Consider the following 19,083-nt stretch of genomic DNA (forward strand, 5'->3'; position numbering starts at 1 on the left):
CTCATGCTAAGGGGTATGTGAGCGATTATGTGAGCACGTGTTCATTGTGTTCATTCTCAACATTGTGTTTCCTGAAACGAAAACTCAGTTCCGCTCCCTCTAATATTAGGCTTTTCGCATATAACACTTTTCTTCGGACGAAGCTCGAATACGCATCTATCATTTGGGATCCGCATACGAAAAAGAACATTAACTCCCTTGAAATCATTCAAAGGAAAGCAGTCAGGTTTATTTTCCACAAATACAGCAGAGTTGATTCTCCCACAAAGCTAATGGCAGAAAATAATATCCCACTTCCTTCAGACCGCCGCAAAATAAACCGAATTTTGTTCCTCCGTAAGATTCTTTCACGTGAGGTAAACATTCCAATACCTAAGTATGTTCAACCTTCTACCACCAGGCGTACACGACACACTAAGGAACACACACTGCAGCTTATCTTTGCACGAACAAATTCATTTAAAGGTGCACTGAAGAGGATTCTGAACTTGTCTTTTTGCCGCGGGAACTCGATCTACATGTTCCTAGCATTCTTAGAAACTGCAACTTATTGCCCTGTATGGCCGATTTCCCTAATTAAATCGAATTAACGTCCGGCTCCCGCCCTTTTTTTTTAATTCTGCCTCGTACGATGGGCGGAGTCGACCAACGCGTGAAGTTCCTTTCAGCCAGCTCCGTGGAGGGTTTGCTTTCGCTTTATTTTGTTTTTTAGGTTTCCATGAATAAATAGTTTCATTCGCAGATAATATAGCCGCAAAATAAGCCCGCAGAAATAAAAATACGCGCGGACTATTTGCTACTACGCACTACTACGTATTACTCCGCCGATGGCAGAGCGGCAAGCCGCCACGGGACTGGGTGAAAGGCACTCCACGCGTTGGTTGACTCCGCCCTCCGTACGGGGGAGAATTAAAAAAAAAAGGACGGGAGCCGGCCGTTAATTCGGTTTAATTTGGGAAATCGGCCATACAGGGCAATAAGTCGCAGTTTCTAAGAATGCTAGGAACGTGTAGATCGAGTTCCCGCGGCAAAAAGACAAGTTCAGATTCCTCTTCAGTGCACCTTTAAGTATAGCTTCTTCCCCCGAACCATCTCCGATTGGAACATGCTCCCAGAATCCCGTTTTGGAAGATTTGGAATCCGTTTTGGAAGAACGGATTGGAAGAACATTTCCTTGGTTGTCTCATTTTGCATTTTTTAATGCTATTGTTTTTATCTTCCCTTTGTTATCGCCGAATGATGCTGTGTGTTGTTTTTTCGTTTCTTTTCTGTGTTGTTAGGTTGTTTACCCCTACTGCTTGGGCCACATAGGCGTGCAGTATTTTGAAATAAATAAATAAATAAATAGCGGGGAAGCCGACGGCACAGATGTCGCTTTCACTTTGTCAGCGCAATACCAGAATGTGGCGAAGGCCAAAGATACCGAAGAAGTGCCAGATATTCACGTTGTTTCTTACACATTGTTTTCATTGTTTGTACATTTCGTTTCTTGCTCAAGTGACTGAGCATGCGTGGTTGTGTCATGCTGCTGTGTACACGCCTTGTTGTTTTTGTCGCGCTTTACTTTTCGTAACTATTATTACTGCTGGATTTCGTCTCTTCTTCTCACTTAAATTCTTGCGATGCTGTTTTTGTTTTTTTTTTGTTATTTTTTTGTTGTTATGTTAATTTTCTGATGTATTATTGATATGCCCACTCCTGCCTAAGGCCTCAAACTGAGGCCGGCAGTATCCTGTAAATAAATAAATAAAATAAAACCCTCGGAAATATTACCTTCACGCAGAGCAGTAACCAACCTACCATAATAGCGGTGTATTCCCCGTTCCGCCTGTATAAAGTCGTCGAGGTCCACCAGAGCCCTGTTTGAGAGAGAAAAAAAAAAACGAATTGCGGGTCAGATAGGGATCGACGCAACGGCAAAGGCGTATTAAGAAATCACGCCTGCGAAACGGGATGCTGCTTTTCATTCTGCAAATTGTGCTTATTGGAGGTAGCGCCAGTATAATGAGCCATCGAAAAGCGTCTGTCAGAGTTTGTGGTCACATCATTTTACTGCAAGCAGTATAGAGCTGACAAATATTCGATTTAGGCACGCACGCTAAACACAAGGTGTAACAGCTTTAGAATGCAGTTCACATCGATTTACCCTTAAAGCCCTTGTATTCTGTAGAAGCTGTCTTTTCGTTCTTTGTCTCCATGCCCTTATCCTTGTGATAGAGCTGGCCTTACGAGAATACTAACGATGAAAAATACTTTGGTCGATTTGCGTTGCTAGGCACAATGCGAACTATATGCGCTAGCAGGCCGGTTTTCACTTCGATCCCGGTGTTCAGATCCACTGTTTACGGATTGAAGTTGTATGGTCAGCGATAACGGGTTAATGTCCGCTTATGCGGAATTCGCCATTCTCTACATTCGTAGATCCCTGGGAGTCTTGGTACCATTCCTGGTGGAGTGGTGCCACGGTCAAGCGATGCACCACTGCCCTTCTATGGCAGGTGCTGGCATCGTTGGGACTTGGATCGCTTGGGTTTGGTTGCGTTCCAGGTTGCTCACCCGGAGCAGCCTCTCCCGATTAATCGAGCTTCCGCCTCTCACAGTGGCCAGGCTGCTCACTTGCCTGCCACAAAACTGGCTTAAAGGACAACTGCAGCACTTCTCTGAGAATTTCGCGATATTCAAAGATTCAAATCCATATAGGCTGTAGGTAAAGTGTGCCAAATATTTTTGCACTAGCATTTAAAACAGTGACGTAATCGACGATTGAATTTTGCGCTTCTTCTCAAAGCACCAAAGCGGTGCAGAGACATTCAGCGTGACGTCACGGAAGGCATGAATTCAAATTTCCACTGTCGTCAGCCACATCCCGCCCTGTCTCGTTAGACGCTGCCAAACAACTCTCGGCAGGGTTTTCCTTCTGTGGCGTTCTTTTTTTTTTCGTTCAAAGCAGGAGTTTGTGCGTTGGAAATGTACCAATACCTTCGATGACGTCATCATGCACGCCCCCCATTTGGCGATTTGCGCTGCGGAGAAGCTTGAAGAGCGTCCGGATTTTAATCGGCAATTATTTCACAATATCAAGAGCCAGCCCAAAAAGACTTCGCATGCTTTACCTGCAAGTTCCACTCATTCGACCCTCTTAAGCTCGTTGATTTCTAAAACCTATGCAGTTTCCCTTTAAGGGAAACAGACAGGCGGACAGACAGACACACAACGGCTAAATGTGGGGAATGGCCACCATAAGTGCTAGAGCACTAAACAAAACTGCAGGGGCCGCTTTGACGATCTAAAGTGCGCGAGGCGAAAGCCTTTACACGCAACTTTGGCCACACGGCTGTTGGCACACAGGAGGCGGCTATGGGGCAACTTGGTTTGGTTAGCCATGACTAATTTGGTCATGCTAACTAGTCTTGATTGGTCAATGACGAACTAGTCATGACTGGTTAATGACTGGCTAGTCATTAATGACAAACCAGTCATTACCCATCATAACTAGTCATCACTGGTTAATGACTAACTAGTAATGATTGATTGATTGATTAAAAACATATTTATTTGTTCAGTATTCTCAGTAATGACTAATCAGTCATTAGTCATGATTACCCATGATTAATGACTAATAACTAACCAGTCACGATTAGTCACGACTGGTTAATGGCTAACTAGACATGACTAACCAATCATAACTAGTCATGAGTGATTAATGACTAACTAATGACTAGCCAGTCATGACTGGTTATTCATCACTAGTTAGTCATTAACCAATCATGACTAACTAGTCATGAGTGATTAATGACTAGTTCGAATGCCAAATGAGTACATGGCTTCAAATGCCAAAGACCTTTTTTTAAGCAGTGAGGGCGAAACGCGGACACATCTGCCGACATGGCTGCCGACACGGCTGCTAAAGACAGTTAAAGGCTGTCGCCTTAAAACTCCGCAACTTACACTACCGGAACCGCGATACGCCGTCGGCTCTTTCGGAAGCAGCGCTTATCTTCGGCACTGACAACAGTAAAAGCTGCCATATGGCATAGTAGGGATGAGCTTGATGCATACTCACTCGTCTTGACCTCCGGCAAAAAGAGACCGGAGGCAAAGCTCTGCCAGATGCTTTCTTCTGTCAGTAATGCCAGCCCATAAGCACTGAAGGATCGACTACATTACGTTCATATCCCACGCTGTGTGCAGGTGATCTTGAAGTATTACTCTCCGCATCTCCTGAGCGGTCAGAGTATTGAAATCGTCGTCGTTATTCGACACCTGGGCAAAGAGGAGAAAAGCTGGCTTCTTCATCTAAATGGCACAGTTATGTCGAAAGAGAAAGCCGTCCGCTACATGTGGCGTCTAATGTCTCGCGGATGCAGTGGAGGAGCGGATAATTCGTGGACGGCATTGCCGTCTGCGAACAACAACTCTGCCCCCTCTGCAACAAAAATGGCGATTTGGTACAAAACAGGACTCGTGTGGAATGAAATACGAAATCGCTGTTTTTAGGACAAAGTCCTCAGCAAAAAGGAACTGTTTTCGCTGCGGAAATGCAGGAAAAAAAGATTGCCATCGGTCCAGAAGTTTTCATGCACTGACGAAATGAAATCCCCGGGAAGTCAAGCGTCCCTTCATATAAACGTTCGCAGTGGGCATGTTTCGCAGGGGATATGATTGAGTGCCATAAAGGTGGGAATTCATTTTGACACAGAGAATGTTTCATAACTCATTCATTAATACCTAGAACTTGTGTCAGCTGAAATCACCTTCCCCATGACATCGCTTTTATAAGAGATACTAAATAACGCATTGCATAAACATATTTTTTTATCAATGTGCATATGATTTCCACTGTCTAAATTCTGCTCTTACTGTATGAACAAATTGTTTTAATGCTTCCCCGCTGCAAATATAAAGATCATTTTCTTCCTTATGTTTTTCGCCTATTTCTATGTACTTGTACTTTCCTTTCTCTTTTAGTTGTTGTTTATATTGTATTTTTATATGTTTCCCCACTATTCTCCGTAATGCCCTCAAGCCCTGAGGGTACAAAAATGAATCCTTGGGGAGTTTGTAGCAAGTGACGTCACTAGAAATAGAATTGGCAATGTTGGTTGTAGAGCTAATCCTTCGCAGGAGGCTTGCTCGCGAAACAAACTCCAGATGCAGTCCCTGAAGCTTCTATGCTCGGATTTCGTCGATTACGATTGTCCTTCTGCCGCACTGTTAGCCTGCTGCTGTCTTCCAGCGCCCATCCGGTTCCTCTGCCCTGCCCGATGAGGCTCTTACCTGATCTAGTTCTCAAGTACCTAGCTGCATCTTCAGCGACAGCACTGTCACCTTCTTAACGGCAAGGTGGTGGTAGACGCCGATGCATGCGTCGCCATAAAGGTTCTCCTTGAGCACTTTTCCGCACAGCCTCCCTAGGCTGTCAGTCTGCGTCATCAGAATGAGGCGAGGCACAATGAAATCAACGCATGCAGTTAGGGAGTTCCCTGCACGATGCGAAACGTGCGCGAAAAATCAACTTCAGAGAAAAAAACCACTCCAATTGTGGCTAAGGAGTCATGATCACTTTTGGCTCGATCTGGTAAGGAATATTTGCTGCTGCTCATTAAAATTAAAAAATTACGAGGAACTTTAGCGGCTAAAGTAGTGAAAGGCGAAATCCTGAGTGCTGCACTCTCCTACGCGGTTCTTCACATCCCATTCTGTTGGTGCATTAATTAACCACCAAATAATGACGCTTAATATTTGCCTTTAGGAGTGGACCGCGACAGCGTGTTGTTGCGCTGCCAGGGATTCCACGGAACCCCACCACCCTTTCGGCGCGATGAGGGCAACGCTTTTCGAGGAAAGGAAATGGCGCTGTTAATTCTCTGTCATCTCGGTGGACACCTGAACCGCACCGTACAGGAAGGGAAGAAGTGGAGTGAAAGAAGAAAGAGAAAGAGGGGCCGTAATGAGAGAAAATGAAAATTGTATTTGAGGAAAGGAAATTACGCAGTGACTGTCTCGCATACATCGGTGGACACCAGTCGAAAATTGTATTTGAGGAAAGGAAATTGCACAGTAACTGTGTCGCATGTTTCGGTGGACACCCGTCAAAATTCGCGCGCAGTAACGTCACCACCATTTCGACCAATCTGAAACGCGGACGAATTTGCTAACCCGTCTTGGTCACGACACTATGAGCCACAGAAGGCTTGGGCCTTAAAAGAGTCTCTAGGGCTGTGACCTGTACAGTTGCATTAAAGTAAGCTTTTCTGCATCGCAGCTCAGTACGAGCGATTTCAGAGGGCAACACGACTTATCCACTAGGAATGGCACGAAAATGTCGCTGTATTCGCATTAAGACACCGTGCACATCGCAGGCCTGCGTGCAATGCTGGAGTGAAGTATTCAGCCGTGGATGCCGTAGTAGTAGTTGTCGGCACCGCGCGTCGGAAGAAATTTATCATGCAAACCATCTGCCGCACATTGATCTGGATGCTGTCATACGATTCAGCGCTTCGTGCAGCATAAACGTACTATTCAAGTTAGAATACCTAACAGCAGGAATTCCAACTGGTGACTTATAACAAAGGAGGGGGGGGGGGGGGGGGGCGATGTGTGAGACAGTTACTGTGTCATTTCCTTTTCTCAAAATCTAATTTTCAGTTCCTTGGTTAGGGCACCTCTTTTCTCTCTTCTTTCACTCCCACCTTCCTCCCTTTCCATATGGCACGGTTTTTGAGTTGCATAAACTATAGCCCTGTTATCCCGACGTCTTTTAAGACCGCGTTTAGTAGGAGCTGGAGACGACAGTGTCAGCGTTGCTGTCACTGTCGTGTCAGTCTGCTGCCGTTTCCCACTCTCATTGGCGTATCCAACCGAATCACAAGTTACAGGCCCAGTTTTTTTTTCCCCCGCTCTCTCCTTCCACCCTTTACTTGCTGACCAGCAACCAGACCCGTGTAAGCAGTCGCGCACTGTCGCCGCCGGGCTGGACTCAGTGTTGCTTAAACTGTCGCCAACTCACCTTATATTCTTCCGAAAACTCCAATGCATCATAAACGCCATAGCCCCCGATACGATGACGAAGGGGTGCGTCGGAGGCGTGTTCAATGAGCAGGTGCTCCCAAATCGCTTAGCCGCACCTGGGCTATCGCTGCACTTCGAGAGCAGCTTCCAGCACTAGGAGAACCTGCAGCCTGTGAGGAAGCGAGAGACAGACGGTAGGTTCCAGGACGCCTCGTCGTAAATGGAAGCAAAGTAGTTCTGCTTGGCTACTTTAACACAACACGCAATTCTCGATAAAAGAAAGTACAGAATACCGCGTATACGTCGAACTTCATGAATTTTTCCGGCTGTGCTGCAGAAGTCCACGCAGTGAATGCGACCACGTGTTAATATGGATGAGCTCAGAAGCTCATCCATATTAACAGAAGCAGCTCTTCAGTTTACAAGCTACTGTCGTTGCCTGGCCGACGTAGGTTAACAAAAGGCTACGCTAACCACACATTGTCCGTTATTCCTCCTCCAAGACCCCTCATCACGTCTGCCACAAAATTCGCTAATCGGTTCTCAAAGATGAGACTCGGATTTTGCTAGCTGACGTACGAATACGTCGTACAACGTACTAGCCGACGTACAACGTACGAAGGAATTGACAGCAATAGACGAACGGCATGAAGCAAACGAACCTATATTCTCAGAAAGTTAACTGACGACAAAATAATTTTAATGCTTCAAACCTTAAGCACAGCATTGGTCCAAATTCATCATGCCAAACGGTTTGCTTTCTAGTCGTGTATCAGCCACCCTATGGTACCTCTGAATACACCTAACGATCAAAAGAATTCACCCTCAGTTATAAGAGAGATTTTGGCCTTTTAAGTGCACCGCAAGTTTTCAGCTGCCCGCCTGAAATAAAAATCGTTTGGCTTAATGACATTAGACCAACGCTGTACACTTCTCATTTGTCGCATTCACGTCTCTTCGAAGAGCTTTTAATTCGTCTGAGAGACCAAAGTAAAAATAACAATTAATGAAGGGGAGGAAGAGTAGCAGAGACAAAGGCAGCAACGGGGAAAGAGAGTTACAATTCTTGTTGGAAAAAGGAAGCATAGACGCAACTGCACGTCAAAGCCATTCACAACCAAATGCGCGCTTTATTGCTTCCGTCAGAAATTAAGGCAGCCCCCAGGCTGTACACTGACGCACACCCGCAAGCTTCTCATCTGCCTGTAGGGGGTGCTATAGGAAGCTTTAACTGAAACGAAAATAGCGCAGTGTCTGTCTCACACGTCTCGGTGGACACCTTAACCACTCCCTAAGGGAAGGGAGGAAGGTGTGAGTGAAAGAAAGAGAAAAAAGATGCCCAGGCTTAGCTTGGTTAAGCCGAGATTGCGTTGCATATTGCGCGGTCTTTTTGCGCGAGGTATTGCTTGGCGGCACTCCATTTTCTCAGCAGCTTTTCCTCCGTGACGTATGGATGGATGGATGGATGGATAGGAGCGCCCCCTTTGAAACGGGGCGGTGGCAACCGCCACCATGCTCAGCTCTTTTTTTGTTTCCTTTTTCTTCTTCAAATTTTTTTTATTGTTTTCATGACGTCACGTCGTGACGTCACGTCACTGCGTCGTGACGTCACGTCACTGTGTCATGACGTCACGTCGTGCTATCGTGACGTCACGTCACGTGGTTTGGTGGCTGCCCGGCCGCGCCCAACGGCTGAACTGAGTGATTGCAATATGCTACGCATAAAAAGTGCCGTAGTGGAGGGCGCCGAATAATTTCGACCACCTGGCGATCTTTAACCTGCACTGACATCGCACAGCTCCCGGACGCCTTTTGTGTTCCGCCTCCACCAAAACGCAGCCGCCGCGGTCGGGTTCGAGCCCGGGTAGACCGGCTCGGTAGACAAGCGCCTCAACCGCTGAGCCACCGCGGCGGGTCAAACACGAAGTGTGGTCTGCAATTTATGTGTGCAAGCAATAAGGCTTGCCCTTCTATGCATCAACAGACAGAAAGACAAAGCTAAAGGAGTCGTTAGTGCCCTTAAGCGAGCACAGGGCTGTCCATAAGGAGGAGGAAGCGCAAGCTGGGCACCCCCCCCCCCCCCCCTTGATCTGTGTACCTCTATGCTGTGCCACAAAACCAGAGTAGACCCAAGTTGACCTCGGCCGATTGAGAATACCTCTAGGAGGACAAAAAAAAATTCAGGGGGCAATTTGGCTCCGTAAAGTGCTCCAAGGCGAAAGCCTTTCCTTGCTCACTGGTTTGCATTGATTTTAATTTATCTGTTTTTTGTTTCTTTTTTTTACTTCACGTCAGGGAAGGGAGGAAGATGAGACTGAACGAAGACACCGTATGCACTAGACGCGCCTTTTTATGCGAAGCAAATTGCTAGAGCTACCACTCACGCCGTCGCCGTGGGACCCCCGCGTGACACCGTGACGTCACACCACGTGACATCTGATGAGAGAGCCGGCCTCCACCTTGCGCCGTCGCCGTGGGACCCCTAGCAATACCTCCTAGAAAGACTTGAGGCCTGCGCGCTGCGCGAGTGACGTCACATCCAGTAGGCGGATGGCCGCGTCGCTCGCTTCCTCCGCCGCGCTTGGTGTCGCTTTTTTAGGATGGTTTAGTCCCTCTCTATCGACCGCTGTATTAAGCGCGAGTGCGACCGCTTTACAAGCGTACAAAAAGATAGGCGTACGCTCATTTATAAAGAAAGGAAGAGCCTGCTGTGAAATAACTAGGGGCCTGGTCAGCTGCAGTGCACTTTTTAGAGAAGTAAGATTGACAAACTACTCTAGGTGAGTGAATAACTGATACAAAACGCGAGAATTCTGCAGTGCAGTTGTTTCGCTTCGCTGGCTTCGGCTTCAGCGGCGTGCGTCACGTGAATTCGGGATGATGGAGGCAACAGCAACTCGATCGTCACCTTCATGCAAAACTGTGTAATGGTGCCTATTGCAGCGTTCTACAATTACTGCTCCCATGGGGAGTTTATTGTTTGCTGAATATTCAAGAATGAGGCAAAATTTAGTCGTCAACCAAAAGACAAATTTCGGTTTATTGGTCATGGGCATAAAAAGGCGCTATAAATAAATGTAAGACAATATAATATACATACAGTAAACAGAACTAATGAAGCATCAAGGTAACAAAATTGAACTGCCAGGTAGTAACCACAGATTTGTAAAACAAACATACCCTTTAAATATGAAAACATAAATTGTACTCATGGTCACACTTAAGACTTAGACCATGTCACATACAGTAGAACAGGTCACTGCAACAAACATCAAGGAAACGAAGGCAGTCATGGTTCGCAGTCCAAAATAACACAAAACTTTTTGCAACATACGGTTAAGCACAAAACATATATGATGAAAAACAATTGCAATCGACTAGAATGAGGAACTTGGTTACTTCACATAATATGGCACTGCGAGAACAAATCAAAGCAATAAACACTCCACATACAAACAAGCACATGCTCCTCTTTTGTTTTGGAACACTTTGGTGTGGACAGGTACGATGGGCAGTCCTTGAATATTGAAGGCACAGCGCTAGGGTCCAGTCGTGGCACCGGCAAAGTGGTCTCGATAACCTTTCCAGTCCCTGGGTCATGATAGACTGTTTTTTTTAATAAAGCTCTCATGGAAGTGCAGCGCACAGACCTGCAAAAACGAAAACAGGGGACTGTACCACAAAAAGATATCACAGTGTCTCCGAAAGGATATTAATTATGTATACGTGCTCAAGGTAGTTTATTTTTTTGGTAATGGCAGATTCTTTCCTGATGCAAGCACAGGCTGAACGAACACTTTTCGCAGAAAACACATGGTATTTGGTGTTTAACGTCCCAAAGCAGCTCAGGCTATGAGAGACGCCGTAGTGGAGGACTCCGGATAATTTCGACCATCTAGGGTTCTTTAACGTGCACGCGCCTGTCGACACTCCTGCCGACGCGTCTGTCGACACAGCTGCCGACGCGTCAGTCGACACTCCCGCCGACGCGTCTGTCGACACGGCTGCCGACGCGTCTGTCGACATTGCTGCCGACGCGTCTGTCGACACGGCTGCCGACGCGTCTGTCGAAATTCCTGCCGACGCGTCTGTCGACATTCCTGCCGACGCGTCTGTCGACATTCCTGCCGACGCGTCTGTCGACACGGCTACCGACGAGTCTGTCGAAATTCCTGCCGACGCGTCTGTCGACACGGCTGCCGACGCGTCTGTCGAAATTCCTGCCGACGCGTCTATCGAAATTCCTGCCGACGCGTCTGTCGAAATTCCTGCCGACGCGTCTGCTAACGACAGTATGAGGCATTAAAGGCTTTCGCCTTAATATGAACACGAAAGAATTTCGCTTGTCAGCCGTAGGAAGCATTCTGAGAGTCGCCTCGTCCTTCTATGCGGCACAACGGATTCTAACGCTCAATATGCTCGCACTGACAATGAACTTTGCGCAGCGTAAAAGCGGGCATGAAGGTACACAACAAGCTAATTAAAGCAGTTCTTACCCTTGAAGAAGCTGTAACTTGGTAGTCCTTGCGTGTTATTGCACGCAGCCAGTTGTTCCGCTGGGCATCGTCCTTCGGAAATCAGAAGACTTGAATTTTCGAGTCTTCGTCGTAGTTTCCCCGGCATTTCGGCACACAGCACTTGTAGGGCATGCTGATAGCCGCACTTCACTTCTTGACAACCACCACGCGCGCCGATCATGCGCAGGAACGCGCACCCAGTGCAGAAACACAGAACAACGCCAGAACGATGCACGCAACGGCAGGCTTCCTGCCGCTGGTCTGCGCGCTCCGACTGCGGGGTTCGTCGGTTCGTTTCGTGCGCGCGCGCGCGCCTCCCGACTCTCGAAGAGGCGATCGCCTACCGGAAATGACGTTGGTCACGTGACATTTGGGAGCGCGCAGGCCTGAAGTCTTTCTAGGAGGTATTGCCCCTAGCCGTCACGCCACGTGACACCGTGACGTAAAACCACGTGACATCGGATGAGAGAGCCGGCCTCCACCTCGCGCCGTCGCCGTGGGACCCCTAGCCGTCACACCCGCGCATTCCCGCGCATTTCGAACGCGCGTTCACACTCGGTGTAGGTGAAACGCTCGCTACACCGGTCAGGCAGACGCGGCTTCCGTGGCAATCCAGGCGCTCACCCAACGCGCGTATCGGGGTTAGTCGGCGTTCCGCTGTAGCCATGCCGTTGTCTTCCCCCACGACGAAGGCTTCTAGTGGTTCTATTAAAATGACCAAGTATTCAACCAAGGAAAGCCATGTATTACCAAGCCTATAGCCACTAATATGCTTCGCATTCCCCAGGCTTAGCCAAGCTGAGCCTCAGCAATTTTTTCATTCCAAACTATCGAGCTGGCATGGCGGAGTGGTTAGCGTGCTCATCTCGCACTGCGATTCCCCAACTCCACCAGTTTCCTACTCGGTTTTATTTATTTTACTTGGAGCATCACTTTACCACCGCTTTAATTCGTTGCATGGTTACTAGACAAAGCACAACTGGCCCCGTTTGAAATTCGCGCACTGCGACGTCACGACTATTTCGACCAATTGAAAAGTGTGACAGTTCTGTCGACAACTCCTGCTTACAACGATGAGGCATTAAAGGCTTCCGCCTTAATATCAAGACCCGGACTCAGACCTCTCGGTAAGTTCGTCCCAGACTTGGTCAAAACTTCCGGAGCCCGCCACTACAACTACCTTCACAGCTCGCGTCACCTTGGGACGCTAAACCCCACAAACCATGAGCCAGAACTATTAGTGCAGCGTTCTCGCGACGCTTCCGTGAATGTCTTGACAGAGTCTATTGCATGCTTCATGTGCACGAGGAACATGGGCCGTGCGGCCACATACCTGTGGCCCAGTTCCCAGTTCTGGCAGCTCCGTCGTCGTGGTCACGTCCCTGGCAGCGAATGCCCGCTGAGCTGCACGCCTCATCTCGCGTAGCTCGGACATCTCGCTGAAGCCGAGCAGTCAGTTGAAAACCGGGACGCCTTGGTGCGTAGGCAACGCGCTTGCCGCCGCTGGCACGCTCGGAGGGATCCGGATGGGAGGACCTGCTCGTGGTGCTGCGGCAGGAAGAGCTCACCCCGGCCGCCACTGCGTTCCCGTCTGTGACCACGCCGTCGGCAGGTACGGCCATCGCTGTGGACCTGTGGTCAAAGTACCAGAGCGAGAGCGCGTCTGAGCTGCTTCTGAAGCTTCGGCTGCTGCTGGCCGGTCTGCACGCCCGGTTCGCGCGCGCCGTTGCTGCTGCTGCGGCTGTGTCGCATGCCACATTCGGCCCAAAAGACGCGGGTTCGATCCCGGCCGCGGCGGCGGTATTTCTTTGGAGGAGAAATTCTAGAGGCCCGTGTCTGTGCGATGCCAGTGCACGTTAAAGAACCCCAGGTGGTCGAAATTTCCGGAGCCCTTCACTACGGCGTCAATCATAATCTGAGTCGCTCTGGGACGTTAAACCCCATAAACCAAACTAAACCAAGCCATATTTGGAACGCCGCGGGCATTGTTGTTGTTGTTGGCTTGGTGGCATGGCACATACCCACGACGGGGGATTGGCTAGGGCACAGTGAGGAGAGCCCAAAAAAGGTAAATTGGTAAATTGGTAAACTGATAAGGTAATGGATTAACTTTTGTTGCCAAGCTAATGATTTAACTTTGGGTAAGATTTCCGAGGAATTAAAGATGGAATTGTAGAATAATAAAATAATGAAAAAATGGATTGCGCCGTGAGCATTACCCGCTCTCCTGCGACGCGACCAGTTCCGTTTTCGTTCGTTAGTGTTAATGGCCGATGCACGTGATGGCCAAATTGTAGGCATACGGGAATACCGAAGCTGCGAAGGTGAATGCTGTTTCATGGGAGTCTAACATTCCAAACCGACCCAGTCCACGATGGACGCCGCGTGAAGGGCTCCGGAAATTTCGACCACCTGCGGTTCTTTAACCTGCACTGACAGATAAAGAGAAATTTATTGGACCCACAAGTACATAAAAGGGACCACAGTCCCTCGAACAGGCAAATGAACAATACAGCGACATTCGTCGCTCAATAACACGAGTCGCGAAAAAAAAGATACAAAAGGCGACAACCAACACAAACACCAACAAACTCCACGAGAGTCCGGATTGTCCTCAAATGTCCAGAACGCGCGGGGGAAGCACGCACTACGGTACATACCACCAACGCGCACGTCACACACTTAATAGGGCAGGAGCCGCACCGTCACGCGACCCCTGTCGGCGGCGATGAAGCGGGTGCTCCACCGCCGCAAAAACTCCTCTTCTGGTAGTTGGATTCTGTCCAAGCACGCCTGTTGGAACAGGCGCGCTCGTACGCGCTGGAGCAGGGGGAACATCGCGCGCTGAGGCCGACCCTGCAACGAAGCGACGCCACGCTGGCGCCACAAAACAAAGGCGCCCACACAAAGAAGGAGGCGCACAAAAAAGTCGCGCGGCCTAGTGCGCGCGTCTAAAGAAACAAAAAACATGCGAGACATGAGTCACACGGCACAGCAACTGGGCCTCTGAAAAAAGTGATCTGAGGAAAGGAAAGGCAATGGTGCAGAAACTGCCTCCCATATCTCGGTGGACACCCGAGAAACGCCGTAAGAGAAGGGATAGAGGAGGGAGTAAAAGAAGAAAGGGAGAAAGAGGTCACCTGACATCGCACAGCACTCGGGCGCCTTTTGCGTTTCGCCACCATCGAAACGCTGCAGGCGCGGTCGGGTTCGAACCCGGGTACTCCGGCACAGTAGACGAACACCTTACAACCACTGAGCCACCGCGGTGGGTCGCTGGAATAAATTCTACCACCGCGGCCGGGATCGAACCCGCGTCTGTCATTCTTATCACGCGCCTAAATTTCCTTCAAGACTTATCTGGACTCCAAATCGTGACAACAGCAGTCGACTACATTGTGGACAGTCGCATGCACAATGCACGAAACCAATTGCGTCCGAAAAGCGTTGGCGTAACGAAGTAAATAAAAGCAGTAGGTCCTCCTTGCGGCCTCGGTGCTGTACTGCTACGTTTGCTCTTCCTTTCACTGACTCGTCACTCGAAAAGCTTCTCAAGAGAACGCTTGATAGTTCGAGACTCGCGTCCAAAAACGCAGCCTGAAACTTGCGAACGAACATTACTGAGACGCTTGCTCCTGTGAATCTCCCTCGTTGTCGGCTTTCAGGCCAACGGTGATCTGGAAAGCCGTAAATTCTAATGGCCCGCGTACTGTGCGATGACAGTGTACGTTAAAGAACCCGAGCTGGTCGAAGTTTCCGGAGCCCTTCACTACGGCCTCCCTCATATAGCCGGAGTCGCTTTAGAAAGTTAATCCCCCAATTACAATAAACCATATCTCGATTTTGAGAAAAGATAAGGGCCATAGCTAGTTTGTCGGCGGACGCCTCAAGAGCGTCGCGAACACCGACTAAAACACTGAGTTACCAAGCTTTCAGTCGGCGTTTGTGGTGTGCTTGAGGTGTCCACCGACAAAGTGAACTAGCTATACGCCTTTCCTTATCGCTAAACCCATCCTAATAGCCGCGGTGTAAAACATCTCGGTTTTGAGAAATAGACTAGCTCACTTTGTCGGTGAACGCCTCAAGCGCACCACGAACGCCGCCTAAAACACTGTTACCGCCAAAAGACGCGGGTTCGATCACGGCCGTGGCGGTCGTATTTCGATGGAGGCGAAATTCTAGAGGCCCGCGTACTCTGTGATGTCAGTGCACGTTGAAAACCCCAGGTGGTCGAAATTTCCGGAGCCCTTCACTACGGCGTCCCTCATAGCCAGAGTCGCTTTGGAACGTTAAACCTCATAAACAGTAAACCACCTCTCGGTTTTGAGAACAAAGAAGGCGCATAGCTAGTTTCTCGGCGGACGCCTAAAGCGCGTCGCGAACGCCGACTAAAATACTGTTACCAAGCTTTCAATCGGCGTTCGTGGAGCGCTTGAGGTGTCCACCGACAAAGCACTATCTATACGCATTTCTTTTTCGCTAAACCCAGTCGAATAGTCGCGGTATAAAACCCCTATCTCGGTTTTGAGAAATGGACTAGTTCACTTTGTCGGTGAACGCTTCAAGCGTACCACGAACGCCGTCTAAAACACCGTTACCCCCGAAAGACGCGGGTTCGATCACGGCCGCGGCGGTCGTATTTCGATGGAGGCGAAATTCTGGAGGCCCGTGTACTTTGCGATGTCAGTGCACGTTAAAGAACCCCAGGTGGTCGAAATTTCTGGAGCCCTTCACTACGGCGTCCCTCATAGCCAGAGTCACTTTGGGACGTTAAACCCCATAAACAATAAACCATCTCTCGGTTTCGATAAAAGGGAAGGCGCATAGCTATTTTGCCGGTGGACGCCTCAAGCGCGTCGCGAACGCCGACTAAAACGCTGGGTTACCAAGCTTTCAGTCGGCGTTCGTGGAGCGATTGAGGTGTCCACCGACAAAGTGAACTAGCTATGCGCCCTTCCTTCAGGGTGTAAAACACCTATCTCGGTTTTGGGAAAAGGAAATGCCCAGAGCTAGTTCCCTTTGTCCGTGAACGCCTCAAGCGCACCACGAACGCCGACTAAAACACTGTTACCCCGAAAGACGCGGGTTCGATCCCGGCCGCAGCGGCTGAATTTCGATGGAGGCGAAATTCTAGAGGCCTGTGTACTGTGCGATGTCAGTGCTCGTTAAAGAACCCCAGGTGGTCGAAATTTGCGGAGCCCTTCACTACAGCGTCCCTCATAGCCTGAGTCGTTTTGGGATGCCTAACCTCCATAATCCATGAAACACTGTAACCAAACTTTTAGTCAGCGTTCATGGTGCGCTTGACGTGGACCTAGCTATGCTCTTTTCCTTATCTCAAAACCGAGAGAGGTTTTGAAGTGCGCAGAACCGGCTTCGGACTGACATCGAAGAACTCCCTGATTGCAGCTGCAAGTGCTACGCACCAAAAATTCTCTCACCTGTCCCACAAAGGCAGGCCGCCCTTCGCCATCTCCTTCGAAGGCCTCGATGCGTCCGAAAGTCGGTATTTCTCCGCCCTCGTCGCCAACGCTTGTCGGAAGAACGAAACATTTACGCGGCTGCACAGTATTCTAGGCACTATAACAAGGCCGCTCGCAACCAACTGCGTTTTTATTGCTTCCATCAAAGCCCTATAGGTACCCTCCAGGCATTTCACTGGCACACACCCACAAGATTCTGCCTGTAGAGGGTGCTAGGAAGCTGCTAACATAACGCTGATGAAAGCATCCGTTTTTTGGTGATGATGTCCTCAGGCTTAATGGCTAGGGAAGCTTTATAAACGGTGGGCTAGGGTGCATAGCAGATCCGTTTTACATTGAAAGAGTCTCTTTCTTCTTTCGCTCCCACCTTCCTGCCTTCCCTTACGGCGTAGTAAAGGTGTCCATTGAGATGCGTGAAAGATAGTGCGCCATTTCCTGTCCTCAAAAACCACCCAACCCAACGAACACCGACGCCCTAACGGACGTACTTCGCACAAAGAGCATGTCCATCAATGCGAACCCGATGGACATTGAATGCAGAGGTGAAGGCTTTGTACACAGCACGTGTCCGCTACTAGATGCGGAGAGGATTTTTTTTTTGAAGGAAGGAAGGAAATTACGCAGTAACTGTCTCACATCTCGATGGACACCCGAATCGCGCCGTAAGGGAAGGAATAAAGGAGGGAATGAAAGCAGAAAGGAAGAAAGAGGTGCCATACTGGAGGTCACCGGAATAATTTCGACCACCTGTAAATCTTTAACGTGCACTCACATTCAAAAGTTTTGGTTTTGTGGGGTTCAACGTGCCAAAGCGACTCAGGCTTTGAGGGACGCCGTACTGAAGGGCTCCCGAATGTTCCACCGCCAGCGGTTTTTCAACGTGCTCTGAAATCGCACAGTACACAGGCCTCTAGCATTTTGCCTCCATCGAAATACGACCACGCATGCGAAACGGTCTGAGAGAAGATTTTGGCTGAAAAACAGATAGCTCACCGCGCTGCCAGGACTAACCAGCGTGCTAAGATATTCTGAGTGGAGGGTGGGGAGGTGTATGCACCGGTTGTGTTAGGGGTGGTTGTAGGGAGGCAAGGGTGGAGGAAGAAGGCTGCTGTGGAACATGTATACCACTATACCTTGGCCAATCCCCCCGCGTGGGTATGTGACATTATAAAGAGGTAAAGAAGAAGAAGAAGCCCGCGGTTTCCGTGAGACAGGCGTCTGTGTAGGCCACCGCCGCAGAGTCCAAGGGTGGCTTGTGGTTGTATGCGTGTGCTTGGCGGCGACCTGCGTGTGTGTGGGCGGACATGTTGCGTGGAATGGGTGCGAGGCGGAGGTTAGGGGGGTAGATGTCTTTCTACCCACCTAACCTCCGCCTCGCACTCATTCCACGCAACATGTCCGCCCACACACACGCAGGTCGCCGCCAAGCACACGCATACAACCACAAGCCACCCTTGGACTCTGCGGTCCCGATACTCAGGTCCCGATACGCAAGCCAGATAGGCCGCAGAAAGGGGGGGGGGGGCGCTGTGGTATTGTGTCAGTCTTTGTAATATCTCTCTCTCTTTCTCTCTCTCTCTCTCTGTGTGTGTGTGTGTGTGTGTGTGTGTGCGTGTGTGTGTGTGTGTGTGCGTGTGTGTGTGTGTGTGTGTGTGTGTGTGTGTGTGTGTGTGTGTGTGTGTGTGTGTGTGCGTGTGCGTGTGCGTGTGCGTGTGCGTGTGCGTGCGTGTGTGTGTGTGTGTGTGTGTGTGTGTGTGCGTGCGTGCGCGCGTGCGTGCGTGTGTGTGTGTGTGCGTGCGTGCGTGCGTGCGTGTTGGAACACTTGGATACGAGTTTATCGGCACCAAAAAGGTTTGGCTGCCATAAGAAATCTTTCAGATGAAAGATGTGGGCTTCACGGATTGCTAGGTACATTTGAGACGGGACTATCAGCTAAACATTATTAGTGTGTGAAATATTCGTGGCCAGTATGTGAGCCCTGACCGCGTCCAGAACCGATGGGCTCGTCCATCAAATTCCCGGCGTCCGGTGTTAAGGGCGGCATCTCCAGCAGATCTACTAGGAGAGGGGAA

General features: G+C 49.4%; 1 protein-coding gene across 2 annotated transcripts; it reads right to left on the minus strand.

The window, feature by feature from the left end:
- Positions 1 to 1,798: 1,798 nt before the first annotated feature.
- Positions 1,799 to 17,098, minus strand: LOC149332450 (uncharacterized). 2 transcript variants are annotated; one of them, XR_016285208.1, is made up of 6 exons: positions 16,970 to 17,098; positions 12,862 to 13,160; positions 7,010 to 7,181; positions 5,278 to 5,424; positions 4,064 to 4,263; positions 1,799 to 1,859 (listed from the first exon to the last, which is right to left on the minus strand). XR_016285208.1 is itself a non-coding variant. In XM_089558001.1 (5 exons), the coding sequence occupies exons 1-3, from the start codon at positions 16,999 to 17,001 to the stop codon at positions 7,165 to 7,167; spliced, it is 348 nt and encodes a 115-aa protein (XP_089414127.1). In that variant the 5' UTR covers positions 17,002 to 17,092; the 3' UTR covers positions 3,567 to 4,263; positions 5,278 to 5,424; positions 7,010 to 7,164. The 2 variants fall into 2 exon arrangements, 1 of the variants encoding a protein (XP_089414127.1); XM_089558001.1 differs by lacking the exon at positions 1,799 to 1,859 and having other exon boundaries at positions 3,567 to 4,263; positions 16,970 to 17,092.
- Positions 17,099 to 19,083: the final 1,985 nt, after the last annotated feature.

This window comes from Amblyomma mixtum, chromosome 8, assembly GCF_055824585.1.
Source record: "Amblyomma mixtum isolate Tamu chromosome 8, ASM5582458v1, whole genome shotgun sequence".
NCBI lineage: Eukaryota > Metazoa > Arthropoda > Arachnida > Ixodida > Ixodidae > Amblyomma > Amblyomma mixtum.